Source organism: Ictidomys tridecemlineatus, chromosome 11 (assembly GCF_052094955.1).
Source record: "Ictidomys tridecemlineatus isolate mIctTri1 chromosome 11, mIctTri1.hap1, whole genome shotgun sequence".
NCBI lineage: Eukaryota > Metazoa > Chordata > Mammalia > Rodentia > Sciuridae > Ictidomys > Ictidomys tridecemlineatus.
This window is the reverse complement of record NC_135487.1, coordinates 10877672-10895458: the sequence shown is the minus strand read 5'-3', so window position 1 is coordinate 10895458 and position 17787 is coordinate 10877672. Positions and strand designations below refer to the sequence as shown.

Genomic DNA, 17787 nt, shown 5'->3' with positions numbered 1-17787 from the left:
CAGACTGGCCACTCTGCATCACCCTCACTTCTATGTTCCAGAACATTCCCCACTCCAGTCCTGGGGCCTTGGCACACGCGATCCCTTCTCAGGGCTTCCCTATGCCTGGCCCATTCTTTATGGTGCTTCTTCAGAGGCTCCCTGAGTTGACCCACCCTCAGGATCCCGGTACCCCTCCCCACCTAGACCTTGCATACCATGAGGGCTGTGTCCCCAGTGTCCAGATCACAGGGGACTCTTCTTCACCTCAACATCTCCCTGGGCTGAGCACTTGCTGTATGCCTGGTGCTGACCAGTGCCTTCCCTGTGTCGCACTCTCCTTCCCCATAAAAACCCCGACAGGCAAGGACCAGCTCACCCCTGTTGCTGGCAAGTGGGGCTCAGAACAGGGAAGCCATTGCTCAATCTCAAAGCTGAGAAATTTCAGAGCCAGATTTCAACCTAAGCAGCTGGTGCCCACGGAAAGCCTGAACTCAGCTTGGGAGATGGGGCCACAGGGAGGGGGTAAGGAGCAGGGCAAAGGGAGGACAGTGCTGAAGGTCAATGTCGGAACTGCAGGATGTGAGGTCCAGCCTTTAGCACCCCCTGCCGAGGCCAAGCAACACCTAAACCGCCCAGCAGACACATCACCATCCAAAGGTTCCCACAGGAGGGAAGTGCCTGTCCCCAGGGACCTCCATCACTGGAAGACCCCACTCACAGGGTAAAGACCAGTACCCTCTGGTGGCCTGCAAGGACTATGGGGCAGGCCTTGTCCCTACACCCTCACCTCCTTGCTAGCTGCATTGCTCTCTGCAGCCCCACTGGTCACCTTGGGGACTTCCACAGGACCTTCTACACCTTTCTTGCCCAGGGGTGCCCTCAACACCCCCATCCTTCCCTTCCCCATCGCCTCCTGAGCAAGGTACCGTCTCCCACATCAGGCCTACCCCTCCCCTGCCTTTGTCTTTTTGTGTGTGACAAAATATATGTAACTTGAAACGTGCCATTTTGACCATTCTAAGGGTGTGACCCAGTGGCATGGACTGTACTCACACTGTGCCACCATCATTGCCATCTGCTCCCAATCTTTCCATCACCACGGTGATGAACAGCAGCTGCCCAAGCTGCCTATGTTGCAGTTCTAAGCCCACAACCTCAGAATGCGACCCAATTTGGGAAGAGGATCATTACAGTTAAGATGAGGTCAAGTTGTACAGGAATGGGATGGCCCTAATCCTACGTGATTTTCATTTACATCACATTTAGTGTTATAAGTAATCTAGAGAGGATTTAAAGTATGCAGAAGGAGTGTGCAGGTTATATATAAATACCATGCTATTTTATACATGATCACATGGGGAGGGGTGCTGGGGGTAGAACCCAGGAGCGTTTCACCATTGAGCTGCCCGTTTTATTATTTTCAGACAGGGTCTTGTTAAGATGCCCAGACTGGCCTCAAGTTTTCGATCCTCCTGCCTTATCTGTCCTTTTATTTATGATTTTTTTTTTCAGTGCTAGTAATTTAACCGAGGGTCTGGCACATGATAGACAAACGCTCTACCAATGAACTACACTCCAGATCCTTTTTATTATTTATTTAATTTGGTACTGGGAACTGAACCCAAGGGCACTTGACCACTAAGCCACATCCCCAATCCTATTTATTTATTTATTTTTAGTGGTGCTGGGCCTTGTGCATGAGAGGCAAGCACTCTACCAACTGGGCTGTGTCCCCAGGCTTCCCTTTTTATTTACTTTGAGATAAGGTCTCACGAAGTTGCTGAGACTGGTTTTGAACTTGCCATCTTCTAGCCTCAGCCTCCCAAGTTGCTGCGATTACAGGTGTGCACCACCATGCCCCAGGATCCTTTTTATTTGTTCCTTTGTGACTAACTTATTTTAGTGTAACATTGTTGAGGTTTATCTGTGTGGTGCCACATATCAGAATGTCATTCCTTAAGGCAGAACAGTATTCTATTGGATGAATATACCACATTTTTTAAAAGTATTTGTGGATGAACAATTGGAATGTCCCCACCTTCTGGTTATAGTGAACAACTCTGTAATGAAGTTCAGTGTCCAAGTAACTGTTCAGGTCTCTGTTTTCAATTCTTTTGGGTGCACACCTAGGAGTCCTCAAAGTACTGAGTCTTATGGTAATTCTAATTTCAGCTTTCTGAGGAACTGCAGAGCTATTTTCCAGTGTCTGCTCCAATCGGCAATGTCTCCTGTTTCATTTTTGCCTATTTCCAGCCCTGACCACCAGGAACACATTCTACATTTCGTCTATCATGCTTACTGCTGCTGTCCCTGCCTAGACTATAAGCTCCCTAAGGGCAGACACACCGGTGGGTTTTGCTTCCTGCAGCATCCCTAGTGCTTAAACTGTATTTGGCACATACTAGGTGCTTAAGTCACATACTAGGTGCTTAAGTGGAGTGACTAAAGGAATGAAAGAGATCCTGGAAGGGGGTCAGGCCTGGCTGTGCCATCCTGATTTCGGAGTCACAGGCTCCTGTGGAGTGTGGAGCTGAGATGCGAGGCTGAAGGGGATGGAAAGGGGGCACAGACCGTTAAGAGGATGGCGCTCAAAGAACAGAAAAGGAGTTGGGGCATTCAGAACCTTTTCCTCCTCGAGAGGGGCGTGGCCGGTGGAGGGCGGGCTCTTAGGACTGCACACGTGGGTGGGGCAATGGGGGGGAGGAGCCTAGTGCCCCAAAGGCTGGGCACTCACCTCCCGGTGGTGGTGCATCGCGGGCCGGGGAGCCTGCAGCTGGCCACTGGCCGGGGCTGGGGCTGGGGGTGCGGCCGCGGCCGAGGCCCAGGCCCCGGCGCAGGGCGGAGCGCAGACCGCCTAGCTGGGCCTCTGCAGCACGCCGCTGCGCCTGCACTCGGGACAGCTCGGCCTCCAGGCCTTGCGCCCGGCCCTCGGCCGCACTCAGTCGCAGCCCCAGCTCTGCGGCCTCGGCCCGCGACGCCTCCAGCTTCAGCTCCAGGCCTCGGGCGAGGTCCTGCTGCTTCTTCTCTGCACTGCGCGCCTCCTCCAGGGAGCCCTGCAGGCCGCGCTCGCGGGCTCGGAACTCGCCCTCCTGCTCCCGCAGCCTCCGCTGGGATCCCTGAAGCTGGGATGGCCAGGGAGTGAGGGGCATGTCGTAAGGCCTACCCCAGCCCGGTGCCCAGCACCCCAAGCGACCACACTCTCCCTTTAGTATTTTCTACCCAAGCAGAAAAGTGCAGGGGCATCCATGGGTGTAGGAGGAAATGGATTTTTTCTCTCTTCCTTCTAGGTATAGGCCCGGTGGTGTTCACGGCTCATTAGTAGGAAGGACTAACATACAGGTAGGATTCACCAGTGCTAAGCATGAAGTGCTTTCCCCTCACCCCCCCAAAAAAAGTTTATTGTTTTATTAGTCATCTTCATTTAATAGAGAATGAAATTGAAGCACAAAGAAGCTAATTACTTGTCCAAGGCCCCACAGCCAGTGTTCTGCAGGCGGGGATTCAAAGCTAGGCTTCCAGCTGCAGAGCCCCACCCCCAGCCCTTTTTATTTTTTATTTTGAGATAAGCTCTAAGTTGCTTAGGTTGGCCTCAAACTTGAGATCCTCCTGCCTCAGCCTCCCAAGTAAATGGGATTACAAGGCATGATCCACCCAGTCTACCAAAGACTGTTCTCTTAGTCACTAGACTACATTGTGTCTCAGTGCACACAATTTATCAATAAATCTGCACACCATGGCAGGGAATGTCCTAGAAAATTTAGTTACTGATGGTGCACGATCACACAGGCACAAGCCACCCTCTGGTTTAGAGACTGAGTCAGCCTGCGGGTTGTCCTAAGGCCTCCCCTCTCATATTTGTCACTTTCACTGGAAACCCCCCTTCCGAGTGCTACCTGGATGCCAGAGCCTGTGGTAGAGCCCCTCTAGCATCCTCTGGCCCAGAGAGATCAGATGACTCAGTCAGGATCACACAGTAGACCCAGGGCAGGAGACTGGCAGTGGATACAACCAGGAAAGGCAGAGTGGGAAGAGCGTTGGCTTCAGAGTCAGGCCTAGGTGGCTGTGTGATCTTGGGTGGATCCCCTGACCTGTCTGAGCCTCAATGTCTCTGTGAAATGGCGCTAACAGTCCCTACCTGATTCGGCTGTGGGAGAATCAAGGTTATATATCCGGAGTCCCTGCCCAGAGTACCTTTCAGTGCCCACATATGTTCCGCCCATAGCTATTTTGGTGGTTGTTATTATAATTCAAGAACTAGAGTCAGGAACAAGCCCTGGGGAGTGGTCACCTGTGACTCTAGCATCGGAGTGCCCACCTGTTTCCCACTGGAGTGGCACAGGGCAGGCCCCCTACCTCCCAAGCCGTCCCCACCAAGGCAGCCTGGGGATCTGCCTACTCACCTCCTGCCGCATGGCCTCTAGGCTGGCCTCGCCTTTTAGCATTCTCTGTCGCAGGCCCAGGGTCTCCCTCCGGCTCTCCTTCTCTGCTCGCTCACCCAGGGCCAAGCGGCCCTGCAGCTCGGCCAGCTCCCGGGCCAGCCTGGTGTTCTCACTGTCCAGCACCTTCATCTATGAGAGCAGAGCCACAGGAAGCTCAGCTGGGACTGTCCCGTGCCCTGCCTGGTCCTGGCCAGGCACACTGGCCTATGGACACATACGGAGCACAAGCCCCTGCCCTGGACCGCCTCACTGTGCTCCGCCACATCAGACAGGGCACTCATGGGCAGCTCACCATTTAGTCCCTGGCCTCCCAACTATTTCTCTTGAGTACCAGAGGGGGAGGGAAGGTTGAGCCCCCATCAAACCAGGAATGCCAGAGGGCAGGGCCCACAGCTCTGGTCACATTCCCCTCAGTCACAATGAGCAGCTCCTCTGGAGAGCTTGCACGTCCAGCCCTGTTCCAAGCACTTCACCCTAACTGCTTCATTACGCCTTACACTGCCCTGCGGGGCGGGTGTCAACAGTATCCCCCCCAACGGGCGAGAGCGCTTAGGCAGAGCTGAAGAGACTTGCCCAAGGTCACACAGCCCGCAGGCAGCAGACCCGGGCTCTACTCAGACAAGCGGAGTGTGCAGGTGTATTCTAAGCCTGCTTCCCCATGGGGCAGGTGGGGGTGATGCCTGCCCACCCCACAGTGCCACCAGGAGGGTAACAGGGTGCTGTAGCCTGCAAACACCCAGCATGAGCCTGGCATGCAAATGCCAGCTCCCTTCGGGGGCTCCTGTGGCTACTCAGGAGGGGCCGAGGTGGAGGGCTGCGCTGGGCAGAGAGGACGAGACTCTCAGCATGGTTCCCACCTCTGGGTTCTGTGTGTATTTGGGGACTGTGGGCTCTCTCTGGAGGGGCGCTTAGGAGCCGAATAAGGCTTTTTCAGGCTCCTAGAGCAAAAGAGTCTGAGCCCTTGAAGCTACAGTGCAAAGGCAGCGCCTAGTACACAGTAGGTGCCTGTGCAGTGCTTGCCGCTGCTGATGAGTAGGGAGATCGTCAATTCAGGGTTAGCAAGCTCCACAGGTCAAAATCAGATGCCTCCTGTTCTGCACAGGTGTGAGCAAGGACCGATGCTAAGTTTTTAAATAGCTAAAAAAGGTTCGTTGGTCAGTAAAAGTCAAAAGAACAACAGCTCTTGACACATGAAAATTACATGAAGTTTCAGTGTCCATCCACAAAGTTCGACAGACACACATGCCAACCTGTCCACACTCTCTCCAGGGCCACTTCTCTCTCCTCTTGTCCTTGGAACTGGGAATGGAACCCAGGGGGCTCATTTCTGAGCTGCACTCACCTGAGCAGAGGGCGTTAAGCATGCTGACAGAGCCCGTGTGGCCAGGTAAGTGGGGAATGTAGGAATAAATAAATGCATATTCCCCCGCCCCTGGGGGACGGGATGGAACCCAGGGGTGCCCCCACTGAGCCCCATCTCCGGCACTTTTTTTTGTTTTGAGTCACAGCCTCACTAAGGTGCCCAGGCCGGCTGTGAACTTGCCGTCCTCCAGCCTTCGGAGTTGCTGGGGTTGCAAGCACACGCCTCTGTGCAGGGTGAGGAGTCCTCAAAGCTTGTCCATTAATACCAAGGTCAGGTAAAAGCCTTGTAGTTCAAGCCTCTGCTTTAACATCCAGAGAAGAAAGGGGTGCTGCCACACGGCAAGAGACAGGGAGCGGGAGTACCTGCCGCCGGAGCTCCTGCAGCTCCCTCCGCGCCTCCAGCCGGGAACGCTCCACCTCCTGCAGCCCGGAACGAAGCTCCCCGGCCTCCTTGGCCGCTGCTGCCCGAGCCTCCTCCAGGAGTGCCAGCTTCTGCTCCTTGTCATCGCTGGCAAGCTTCAGGCTAGAGAGGGCAGAGGGCCGAGGGCAGAGCTGCCTGGGTGCTGGGAGAGGTGCATTCTGCAGCTCTACGCAAACACCCTCCCCATAATTCCTGGGGTGGATCTGGCTGACCCTGGCGCAGAGCGTCCCAAGTGCTGCCTGCCCACATGGCCCCTCCTGAGCCTCCAGGGCTGGGCCAGGCCCTCGGCTAGAAGTACATCAGCAACTCCTTGATGACAGCCAGTGGGGTCTGGACCCAACCCTGCCTACCGCCTCCACCTGTGCCTCATCTGAGATAGAAAAGCCACCAAAAATGACTTGTGCCAGTCTGTGGTTAGGGCCAAAGAACCCCCACCAGTGTGTGGCCATGGGGGAAGTTAGGTTCCAAGGACAAGATTCAGTGAGAGGACAGGGCTTCGAAGGACTCAGAGCTGGTCCCCCCCGACACCCACCTGATGCGCTCGCTCTCAGCCTTCTTCACTGCAGCCCGCAGCTCCTCATTGGAGCGCCGCAGGGCCTCGCGCTCCTTGGCACCCTCACTCAGGCTGCGCCGCAGCTCCCCGGCCTCCTGGCACTGGGCCTCGCGGCCCTCCTGGGCATCCCGCACCCTGCGCTGTGCCTCCAACACCTCCCGCCGCAGCCCATCACGGGCATCCTCCAGCAGCCGCAGCTGAGTCCGAAGCTCCTCTGCCTGTGAGCCCAGGGCAAGGGTCAGGGCCCCTCGAGCTCGCCCACACCCATGTCCTTAGCCAGGGGCACCTGCCCAGTCCTCGGGCTGTGCGTTATGATTTAGGGCCAGGCATGCTGTAGTCAGCAGTGTTTGGGGCTGAAATAATCACTAGTCAGGACTGTCCTGTGGATGAGACCAAAGGACAGAGACCCCACTCATCTCTCTCAGTCCCAAAGCTGCACCAGCACAAAACAGGGGCTTAACAGGTGCTTGCTGTCCATCTGTCTTCGAATGCAGGCAAGCATCTAATGCCTTCTGGCCCCGCAGGACCAGGCACCCAGCAGGCACATGGTGGCATTTAGGGGGCGGGAGACCCACCTCACGCTGGCAGGACTCCCGCTGCCTGCCCAGGTCATGGGCTTGCTCCTGCAGCCTCTTCACCTCCTGGGCGTGAGCAGCAGTGGCCTCATCAAGCTGGGCCCGGAGGTCCCTCAGTTCAGACGTCAGGGCATGCATGGTGCTCTAGGACGGAAGGGCTTGGTCCTGCAGTGTCCCCTCATCCTGACCCGTGTGACGCCCAGTCTGCTGGCTGAACTGTCTACTTTCAGCTCCAAACAGCCCCTCCTGCTGGCCTTCCAGACCCCTCCTCACCCCACGACACCTAGTAAGTGCTGTTGGCACAGCTGGTCTCTCCCCTGAACAAGGGGACTCAGCAGGGCACAGCTGTGTGTCCATCCCTCACATAAGGAGTCCCGAAGGAAGGGCTGAACCTCCACAGCCTGGAAGCTCCACAAGGAGGCCAAGCCTCCCCTCTCGAGGGCCTCCTCCGGTGGAGCTATGCCTCCCTATTCAGAAGGTGCCACTGCTAGACTGCCCTACCCGGTCCTGCTCCTGCCGGCTCCGCGCATCTCGCTTCTGCCGCTCCATCTCCAGGGAGACGGCGGCCAGGCTGTGCTGGGTGCCCATCAGCTTCTCTGACAGTGCTGTTTTCTCGGACTCCTTCAGAGACAAGGCCTGGGCAGAGGCAAGGACACAGGGTTGGGGACTGGCTGGTCCTCGGGGCATCCGAGGACCTTCCCCCACTTTGTCTGGGTGATGTGCCCACCGGGGCTCAGTGGCCCAAGTCCTGTGTGCTTGCTCACCCCTCTGCAGCCCTGCAACAGGGATCAACATCAGCAGAACCCTGGACATGAACTTGATCCACGGACCTCACTCACCCACCACCCCGAGGCAAAGTCTTTCATTGTTCCCATTTTTATAGGTGAGCAAACTGAGGCTCAAAGAGGTAAAGAGACTGACCCCGGCAAAGAGGAGAGATGGGTACAGTCTGCCCTGTGTCTTACATTATGAGAAAGTCAGGAATTCGTTCTCTGGGAGAGGGTCAGCTGCTGCCATGGGCATCATGGCAGCCTGGGTAGGGGGACGGATGGGAGAATGAGGAACAGCTTTCCAGGGGTCATGACCTGCTCCCAGGCATGGGGTTCAGCGATGCTTCACACACACCCCTCCCCAACCTGCAGGTGAAGAAACTGAGGCCCAGAGAGGGAAGCAGCCTGCTTCAGCCTCCTGACTGCGAGGTGGCCACGTGGGGACCAGCTGTGGAACGGGGCCTGGGGAGCCGTGCAGGCCACACCAGAACTCACGCACCTGCTGCTTCTCGCTCTCGGCCAGGAGCAAGCCCTCATCGCGCTCCTGCTGCAGGGCAGCTATCTCTTCGCTCAGCTCCTCCTTCTCGGCCTCCAGCCGGGCCAGCAGCTCCTCCCGCTCCCGCTGCAGCTGGCCCTGCAGCTGGGCCCGCTCCGCCTGCAGCTCGCGCCATGCGGCCTCCTGGGGGGCCAAGGCCAGCACATGAGACCCACCAGAAGGGGCCCAAGCAGCCCCTCATTCACATCAAAGCAGAAAAGGCCATCTGTTCCCAAAGCTGGGACAGGGCAGGTGACCTTTTCACCAAGACAGGCGATAAGGGAAATAAAGGCACAGGCCAGGGCTGTGAGAGCCTCAGGGAGCAGGAGCAGCCCTAGATATGTCATAGAACATTCTCCGGAGGAGGGTGGAAGAGCAGCCAGCCAGGCAAGGAGAGAAAAGAGAGCGAGCCCAGGAACACAGCCACCAAGGCCCGGGACACAGCAAGCAGGATGTGCTGGGAACCAAGGGGCGCCAGTGGGCAAGGGGCCAGAGCCATGCTTCCCACCCAGCAGCCAGGCTGGGCCAGGCCAGGGGGGTTGCAGGGAACTTGAGGACAGTGGGGGCAAAGCAAGGGGTGGGGCATAAGGGGATCGTAGGAGTCTGGCCCCCCAGGGAGGAGGTGGGGGGCCAGGAAGAGCTCATAAGTGAAGGACAGCCCATTTCAGGGTGCCGAGGACAGGTGCCTGGCCCCAGCACTGGCCCCTGGATGCTGAGAGAAGCTGGACAGCCTTCTTCAAGTGTTATGCTGCTACCCGCTGGGAGGGGTGCTGATATCCACCCAAATCCACTGAGACCCAGGGTGACCCTCACAGCAGCAGCCTGACACTGTCAGAATCAGACATCCAGGCTGGGTGGCTCAGGGCATCTGTCTTGAGAGCTGCTCTGAAGAGTACCCCAATATCAGTAATAATAATTTGTAAAGCATTGATTAAGTGCCAGTCACCATCCTAATCCCTCTATATGGATCACCTCACTTCCTCCTCCTAGTACCTCATACTTCTATCGCCATTTCTACTGATAGGAAATGAAGGCACAGAGACCTTAGCATCACCAGTGTGTGACTAAGATCAAATTCAAACTCAGGAACTCCTCATTCTGCCCCCTTCCCTTTCTTATATGTTCAGGTGCCAGTGATCCTTTATATGCAAATAGTGTATCACAAATGAAAAGTACTTTTCTGCTGTATATATCATGTTGGCCTTTTGGGACACTGGAGATTGAACCCAGGGGTACTTAACCACTAGCCACATCCCCAACCCTTTTTTTGATTTTATTTAGAAACAGGATCTTGCTGCGTTGCTTAGGGCCTCCTTAAGGTGCCAACACTGGCTTTGAATACGAGATCCTCCTACCTCAGCCTCCTGCACTGTTGGGATTACATGCCCCGCAATGTTGGCCTTTCTTCAATGTGATCATGGACCCCCTGCATCAGAATCACCAGGGAGGTAACTAAATCTGGGGTCTGGGAATCTGCATATTTGATAAGGACACGCTACCCCCATGGATCTTCCCAACTAGCTGCCCCTAGGGCTTCCACAGTAGAAATGAAGTCCTGTTCTTCAGATGTGGACATGAGGCAGAGCAAGAAAGAGGACTCTGTGGGTAGAGAGGAGACAATGGCTCAGAGCCCTAACCGTCCCTACAAGGTGCTCATACCTTCTCACGCTGGAGTCGCTGCAAGTCCTCCTCGTGGGCTGCCCGTTCCTCCCGCAAAGAGGCCTGGGCCTCCCGCTCCGCCTGCACCAGCTTCTGGGCCATTAGCTCCTTGTCCAGAGCTGCTTTCTCTTCTGCAGTTATCATCTGCTGCCTCAGGCCTGCCAGCTCACCTGCTCAAGAGGGAGGGTGGATACAGACAAGGTTAGGGCAAAACCTTCCCTCAAGCCAGCAAACTGCAGCCAGGTGAGCCAGATGGTAGAACCCGGAGGGGAGAGGATTCATCTGGCATCTGGGCCGGTTCCCTTGGAGAAGTGGCTCATTCTCTCTGGACCTCAGTTTTCCCATCTGCTGTATTGGCCCACTGGCTCTGTCTGACTACCTAGAATATCACAAAAGGGGGGCCCCCACAAACGGGAAGGATGTCAAATATAACCACTCCCGTTTGGGCTGCACGTATGGTTATTGGCGATAAAACCCATAGCTTCCTGCATGCTAAGCCCACACTCCCAGCCCGTTTCATTTTAATTTTGGGTCTCAATAAGTTGCCCAGGTTGGCCTTGAACTTGCTATCCTCTTGCCTCAGCCTCCCAAGTTGCTGGGATTGCAGGCACGGTCACAGCACCTGGCTATACCACCCTGTTATTGACTGAGCACACCACAATCAGGCACCTGGGTTATATCCCAGTTTCAATTCACCTACATAACATACCTAGTTTATTTTTATTTTTATCCTCATTCACAGAGGAGGAAACAGATAGAGAGATCAGTAATTTCTCAATGCTGTCCAGCTCCACACAAAGCATCCTTTTTACTGACTAATGATATAAGCATTCTTAGTCAAGTGTCAACTATCAGCACTCACACAGGTGACAATGCGATGGTGTGTCCTTCTGTGGACCACCCAAACACCATCTCCTGGTGGGAAACCCACCAGCATTTCCCTTGCTGGTTCTGTCTGCTTAGGTGGACGTAAACAGGAAGTCATTTTCCATAACCCAGGTAAGTGCCGCGTTGATGTTTAGAGCGCAGGAAGAGCCATGCACCAGAGAAAATGGGGACACACAGGAAGTGTCGAGTGTCCTGGGAAAAGCAGCCATTGGCTCTGCAGGAGAACTCAGAAGTCTCTTGCCGCCCAGAGGACAGCAAAGCCACAGCAGCTCCTGCTGAGTCAGGCCACCTGTGCCTCTCATCCTGGCAAGGGTTTAGCCAGAGCAGGAATCTGGGACCCAGAGAGGGAGGGGCTGCTCCAGGGAAGCTGAAACCTCTTAGGTCAATGCTGCCTGCCTGGGGGAATCCCAGAACCTGGTGTCCCTGTCCCTGTCCCCTCGTACCAGTCAGGGTCTCCTTGGCCAGCAACAGGGCCTGTCCATCCGCTTCTAGCTGCCCCCGGCGCGCCTCAAGCTGGGCCAGCTGCGTCTGCACCTCGAACAGGCTGTTCTCCAGGGCTGCCTTCTCCACGCTGCAGTACACAAGCCCCTGAGGCCACGAGCCACGGCCTCAACAGCCCAGGTAACTGGCTCTCAGGGCGTGCCCAGCCTGGGGCCCAGTGCCAGCCTCCCTGCCTAGCTGGGCCACGCTCCCCTGGGGAAGGCTGAGCCACAGCAAGGGCATGTTGGCAAGCCATGCTCCTAAGTAACGGCCCCTGTGGGCCAACGCCAGGCCCTGGGGGTGCTGGGCAGAGCCCAAGACCTTACCGCAGGCGAGTGGCCTCCTCTGACAGGGCCTGGCAATCGCGCTCCGCCGCCGCCAGCTGCACAGCCAGGCCTGCCCGCTCCTTGGCTAGCGCCTCCTTCTCCCGGGCCACTCGCTCCAGGGCCTCCACCTGCCGTTGGGACTCCCGCCGGGCCTGCTCCAGCTCCTGCTCCCGCCCGCTCAGCTGCCGGGAGAGCTGGCCCCCACCAGGGACTGTGAGCACCACTTCCAGAACCCCCGACCCGTTCATCACATAGCACCTCAACTCGGGGTCTGACCCAGCTCCCCCCGGCGGGCAGGAGGCCCAGGGTTGAGCCCAGGCTCTGCCCTGCTGTGTGGTCTGCACTGGGCACTCCAGCCTTTTCTAGACGCACAGCGCACATGTGTGCAAAAACAAGGCCCTCACTCAGCTCTGGGAGTGAGGGGCGACAACCCTTCCTCACCTCAAAACTTGCGGAGCAGCTGAATATATAAAACCGACCAGGGGAGCTGCTCTGCTGGCTGGAGTGGAGGGCGGAAGCCGCTTCCGGCTCCCCTTTCGCCTCCTCCAGATGCCCCTCCAGGAACCGGACTCACTCCAGGACATTAAGTTCCTAGGTCCCTGAAGCCCTAGGGTCCCTTGCAGCTGTGACATCCCAAAACGTCTGATTCTGATCCCTCGAGCCTCTCCACACCAGCATGTGCTGCACCCGTGCCAAGAGCCCACAGCAGGCCCCTCTGCTGGGCCTTGAGTTTCCTCGGCTATTGTTCATGACACTCTTGACAAGAACTCTCAGCCCCGAGTTACTGACGGGGTGACTGAGGCACAGGGAAGTGGGGCAGCTCACTCAGAAGCAGGTTCCCAGGCCAGGCCCGTTCCCCTCTGCTTGGCCCACCTGAGCCAGCTGTTCCTGCAGCCCGCTGCGTTCGCTGCGCAGCTCAGGCAGCTGCTGCTCCAGGGCTTCCCGGGCCTGCTCGGCGGCGTGCAGGGCGCCCTCCAGGCCCTGCCGCTCCACCTCGTGCTCCAGCCGCAGCTGCTCCAGCCTCTGCTGCTCCTCCAGAGCCAAGGTGGCCTCCTGCTCTGCCTGACGCTGCCGGCCCAGCAAGGCCACCTTTTCCTCCTCCAGCTGCAGGGGTGAGTGTGGTGGGACAGTAAGCAAGGGTTCCTCCCAGGACAGGGATGCTCCTCCACTCACCCAATGATCAGCCCAGGAGAGGGCCTGGGGAAAGGGGCAGGGTGTGGACACTGACGAGGGAGAATGAAGAAGGACCCCTCCTGAGACACCAGGAGAGAGAAGACAGAGTAGAGACAGACAGTAGAGACAGGAGCGGCGAAGACCAAAACAGACGGGTGCAGGGTGTGGGGGCCCGGGACACCTCAGTGGGGTCTCCCCGATGGGGAGGACAGGTGGACCAGGCCTCTGGGCCCATGACACGATGTACCTGGGCGACAAGGTGGTTCAGCCCCAGCTTGTCCTGGGCGAGGCTCTCGTTGAGGGCACTTAGCTTGGACAAGGAGTCCCGCAGAGAAGCCTCCTCTGCCCTCAGCTTGGTCATGGACAGCTCGAGCTCCACGCGGCCAGCCTCAGCCTACAGGGAGGGGACCATGTGTCAGAGCCAGTCAGGTGGAGAGAGACGGGTGGTGGGAAGAGACAGGGACAGGCGCAGAGACGGACTTCGGGATGGTGTAGGAAGATAAGTCAGGAAATTCCCTGCTCGGGGAGGAGGCTGCAGCCTGTGAGGACATTAAGAAGCTGCATGCTGCAGAGCTGGAGGGAAAGAGAACCCAGGCGATGCTGCAGCAGGGCAAGGCTCAGGGCTTCCCCTGAGTGAGGCCTAAGGATGGTACCTCTCAGGGTCCAGGGTGAGGGGAATGGGGCAGGTTCCCACTGAAAACTTTCTGGACCACGGCCCCACCTCCCACAGACACAGGACCTCGGTCTAGATACTGCCCGGGAGCATCTGGAAAAGCAGGAATATGGCACTAAGAAAAGTCAGCCTGGTCCACAGGGAGGGGTCAGTCTGTGACTAGGCTCCGATGTCAGCCAAGGATCAGTCTGTGGCCAGACTGGGAAGACCTGGGACCTAGGGTCAGAGGTAGGTGTGTAGTTGTGTGGTAAATGGGGACCCACCTTGGTCAGCGCCTCAGCCACCTCTGCCTTCTCGGCCTGCAGCATGTCCCGCTGCAGCGTGGCGCAGCTCAGTGCCTCCCTCACATCCACCAGCTCCTTCGCCAGCCCTGAGCGCTTCACTTCCAGCTGCTCTAGCTGTCTATGGCTGTGGGACAGAAGACAGGCAGGTGCCTCATGTCACTTCTCTGTCCTGGCCACCTGCAACCAGCAGGATGCTGGGCAAGAGCCTTACCCACAAGGACAGCCAACCCCCTGCCTGTTAACTCCCTGACTCTGAGCATCAGTTTCCACATCTGCAAAATGGGGTGTTACCTGCCTTAAGAAGTCATTATGAGAATATGTGTATTACTCTACAGGAAATGCTTAAAATACTGCTTGACACATCTTCCCAAGCAAGAACAACATCCACTCCTACGGTGCACTAAACGTCGTCATAACCTGTGTCTTAGAGACCCACACAGTGCAGGCTCAAATCCCAACTCTTTCACCATGTACCCTGGGACAAGTTTCATGACCTCTCTGACTCAGCTTCAACGTCCACAAAATGCAGACAATACCTTCTACATCACAGACTTATAATGAGAGTTACACAAGAGAACCTTGGTGCATTGGCATTTTTTTTTTTTTAGTTGTAGATGCACACAATACCTTTGTTTTTATTTTTACGTGGTGCCGGGGATCAAACCCAGTGCCTCACATGCTAAGCAAGCGCTCTACCACTGAACCACAACCCCAGCCTTTAAATTTTTTAATAAGAATATTATTAATAGTTATTTTAATTTTAATTGTTATAGTTCTTATAATTCAAACTCTGCCTCCTACCAGTTCTCTGATGCTAGGTAAGTGACTCACCTCCCTGAGTCTCTTTCCCCAAGTGGGGCTGGTTAGCTGGGCTCAAGGGAACAGACCTATTGTCCTCAGGAGGCTGAGGCAGGAGGACTGCTTGAGCCCAGGAGGGCCAGGCTCTAGTGCACTATGCCCATCAAGTATCCGCACTAAGTTTGGCATCAAAATGGTGACCTCCCAGCAGCAAGAAGCCTCCTGGCCTCCTAAGGAGGGGTCCATTGGCCCAGGTAGAAGTGGGGTAGAAGACAAGGCCCAGTGCAACGCCAGAGGCCTCCTCCAGGTGGCAGGAGGCTCAGGACGGAGATGGTGCCCAGAGGCTTGCAGTGAAAGCGGGAGGCTCCCTGGGAGGCCTCTGGGAGCTGGCGGAGAGGTGAGGGGAGAGGTGAGGAGCTGCCCACCTGCGCTCAAGCTCCCTTTGTGCCCTGGCGCCATCCTGAACCGCATCCTCCTGCTCTTCCTCCAGCCGGTCCCGCTGGCGCCGCAGCTCCTCCTGGGCAGCCTGCAGCTTCTCCAGTTCCTGCCGCAGTCCCTCGGCCTGCTCTTGGGCCGCCTGCAGGTTGTGGGCCAAGCTGCCCTTCTCCCTGCAGGACAAGGGATAGTGGAGCAGCGGGCGCTGTTATGGCTGCTCTCCCCGCAAAGAAGCCAGGCTGGCCACTGCCCAGGAGCTGCGTCCTAGGTCCTCCCAGGCCTCTCACTCCAGGAAGCCTGTTCTGATGCTTCCGTGGCTGATTCAGCTCACCCACACCTCCCAGCAGGAGCCTGGCTTTCTTCCCCCAGCCTGCCCACTTGAAGGCCTAGTGGGATGGAAGAAGGTGCTGCATTACCTGTGAGTCCCCCCACCAAGTGCAAAAGGCCAGGAGTAAGCTGGCAATTTGGCAGCCAGTTCTGCTAAGCCACACAGACACAAAAGGCCCCCACGATACCCCTCCTCCACAATCCTAGCAAGCCCAAAAGAGCTGCACCTGTCCAGATCAACTTCCCGCTACACAGAACAGCAGTACCTGGCAGACACAGCAGGGGGGCATGTGACTGCCACTGGGAATCCCAAAAGCTTGCAGGGAGCAGCCATTTTCCCCAACTCTAATAGTCACAAGTAGGGGGCAGGGGCTGATTGTAACACCTTCTTTCAAGCCAGCTGGGGTTTCTGGCTCAGGCTTAGGGCTTCCCTCTCTTCCCTCGAAGTTGCAGTCCCCAAATATGCTAGAAACTAATGCTGGCAGTGGGTGGGAAAAAGCTTATGACATGACATAAGTAAAAATAGCAGAATACAAAACGGGCTGCTTGCTGATCACCACTACTTAAAAAGCCATCTCGTTCCCAGGCAGGGAAATCATGGGTGGCCACCCAATGGGCCTGAATTCTAATTCTACCCTGCCCCCTCAGGCCACACCTGCTTTGTGAGGTTGGGCAAGTCTCTCATCTCCATACAGTGAGTTCCAAACTGCAGGACTCTGACAGAAAGACTGAGATGATATACATGAAGCACTTGGCAAACATGGTGGGTCTACAAGTGCCCCTACTCTGCCACCTCACTGCCAGGAAACACAATAGAAACAAAACCAATACCCTACTAGGGGTTCAGAGGGGCAGGTGAGGCTGTGAGGGTCCCCCCTTTCGATTTCCCCTCATCCTTCACATTTTTTGTTAAACACTTCTAATTAGGAAGATAAAATAAAAATAACCATGTAGCTAAGAGGTAGATAATTTCTTTTCTTAAAAATCTCTAGGAACAGGCTGGGGTTGTGACTCAGTGGCAGAGAGCTTGCCTAGCATGTGTGAGGCACTGGGTTTGATCCTTAGCACTGCATATAAATAAACAAATAAAATAAAGGCACGCTGTCCATCTATAACTACCAAAAAAAGAGGGGGGGCCAGGTTGTGGCTTAGTGGTAGAGCACTTGCCTAGCATGCGTGAGGCACTGGGTTCGATCCCCGGCACCATATAAAAATAAACAAATAAATAAAGATATTGTGTCCATCTTAAAAAAACAACAACAACAACAACTCTAGGACACTGGGTGCAGTGGCACACGCATGCATGTAGTCCCAGCAGTTCGGGAGGCAGAGGCAGGAGGATCGCCAAGTTCAAAGCCAGTCTCAGCAATTCAGCAAAGCCCTAAGTAACTGAGCAAGGCCTTAGTCACAAAAATAAAGCCAGGCGCAGTGGTGCAGGCCTATAATCCCAGTGGCTCAGAGGCTGAGATAGGAGGATTACAAATTCAAAGCCATACTCAGCAATGGTGAGGCGCTGACCAACTTGGGAAGACCCTGTCTCTAAATAAAATATAAAATAGGGCTCGAAATGTGGCTCAGTGGTTTTGTGCTTCTGGGTTCAATCCCCAATACCAAAAAAGCAAATCTCCAGGAAGCCAAGTATGGTAGCACATGCCTGTAATCCCAGTGAGTAGGGAGGCTGAGGCAGGAGTATCACAAATTCGAGGGCAATTTAGCAAGGCCCTAAGCAACTTAGTGAGAATCTGTCTCAAAATCAAAAACAAGGGCTGATGTTGTGGCTTAGAGGTACAGCGCTTGCCTAGCATGTGTGAGACACTGAGTTCGATCCTCAGCACCATATAAAGTAAAATAAAGACTCTGTGACAACCTATATCTAAAAAATATTTTTTAAAAATAAAACAAAATAGGGGTTGGGGATGTGGCTCAAGCGGTAGCACGCTCGCCTGGCATGCGTGCGACCTGGGTTCGATCCTCAGCATCACATACAAACAAAGGTGTTGTGTCTGCCGAGAACTAAAAAATAAATATTAAAATTCCCTCTCTCTCTCTCTAAAAAAAATAAATAAATAAAAAATAAAAAAATAAAAAGGTGCAGTCAGATTCAATC

General features: G+C 55.6%; 1 protein-coding gene across 12 annotated transcripts in view; it reads right to left on the bottom strand.

Moving 5' to 3' along the window:
* The window catches only part of Crocc (ciliary rootlet coiled-coil, rootletin), a 47651-nt gene that overhangs the window by 8186 nt on the left and 21678 nt on the right, over window positions 1–17787 (bottom strand). For all 12 annotated transcript variants that reach the window (XM_078025387.1, XM_078025381.1, XM_078025385.1 and 9 more), the window contains 14 exons: window positions 15344–15526; window positions 14100–14244; window positions 13411–13557; window positions 12864–13094; window positions 11991–12184; window positions 11628–11755; window positions 10297–10466; window positions 8602–8781; window positions 7834–7968; window positions 7333–7476; window positions 6737–6975; window positions 6147–6306; window positions 4383–4550; window positions 2717–3104 (listed from right to left, as the gene is read on the bottom strand). In XM_078025387.1, coding sequence (XP_077881513.1) covers window positions 2717–3104; window positions 4383–4550; window positions 6147–6306; window positions 6737–6975; window positions 7333–7476; window positions 7834–7968; window positions 8602–8781; window positions 10297–10466; window positions 11628–11755; window positions 11991–12184; window positions 12864–13094; window positions 13411–13557; window positions 14100–14244; window positions 15344–15526 — 2612 coding nt within the window. The remainder of the gene's footprint in view (window positions 1–2716; window positions 3105–4382; window positions 4551–6146; window positions 6307–6736; window positions 6976–7332; window positions 7477–7833; window positions 7969–8601; window positions 8782–10296; window positions 10467–11627; window positions 11756–11990; window positions 12185–12863; window positions 13095–13410; window positions 13558–14099; window positions 14245–15343; window positions 15527–17787) is intronic.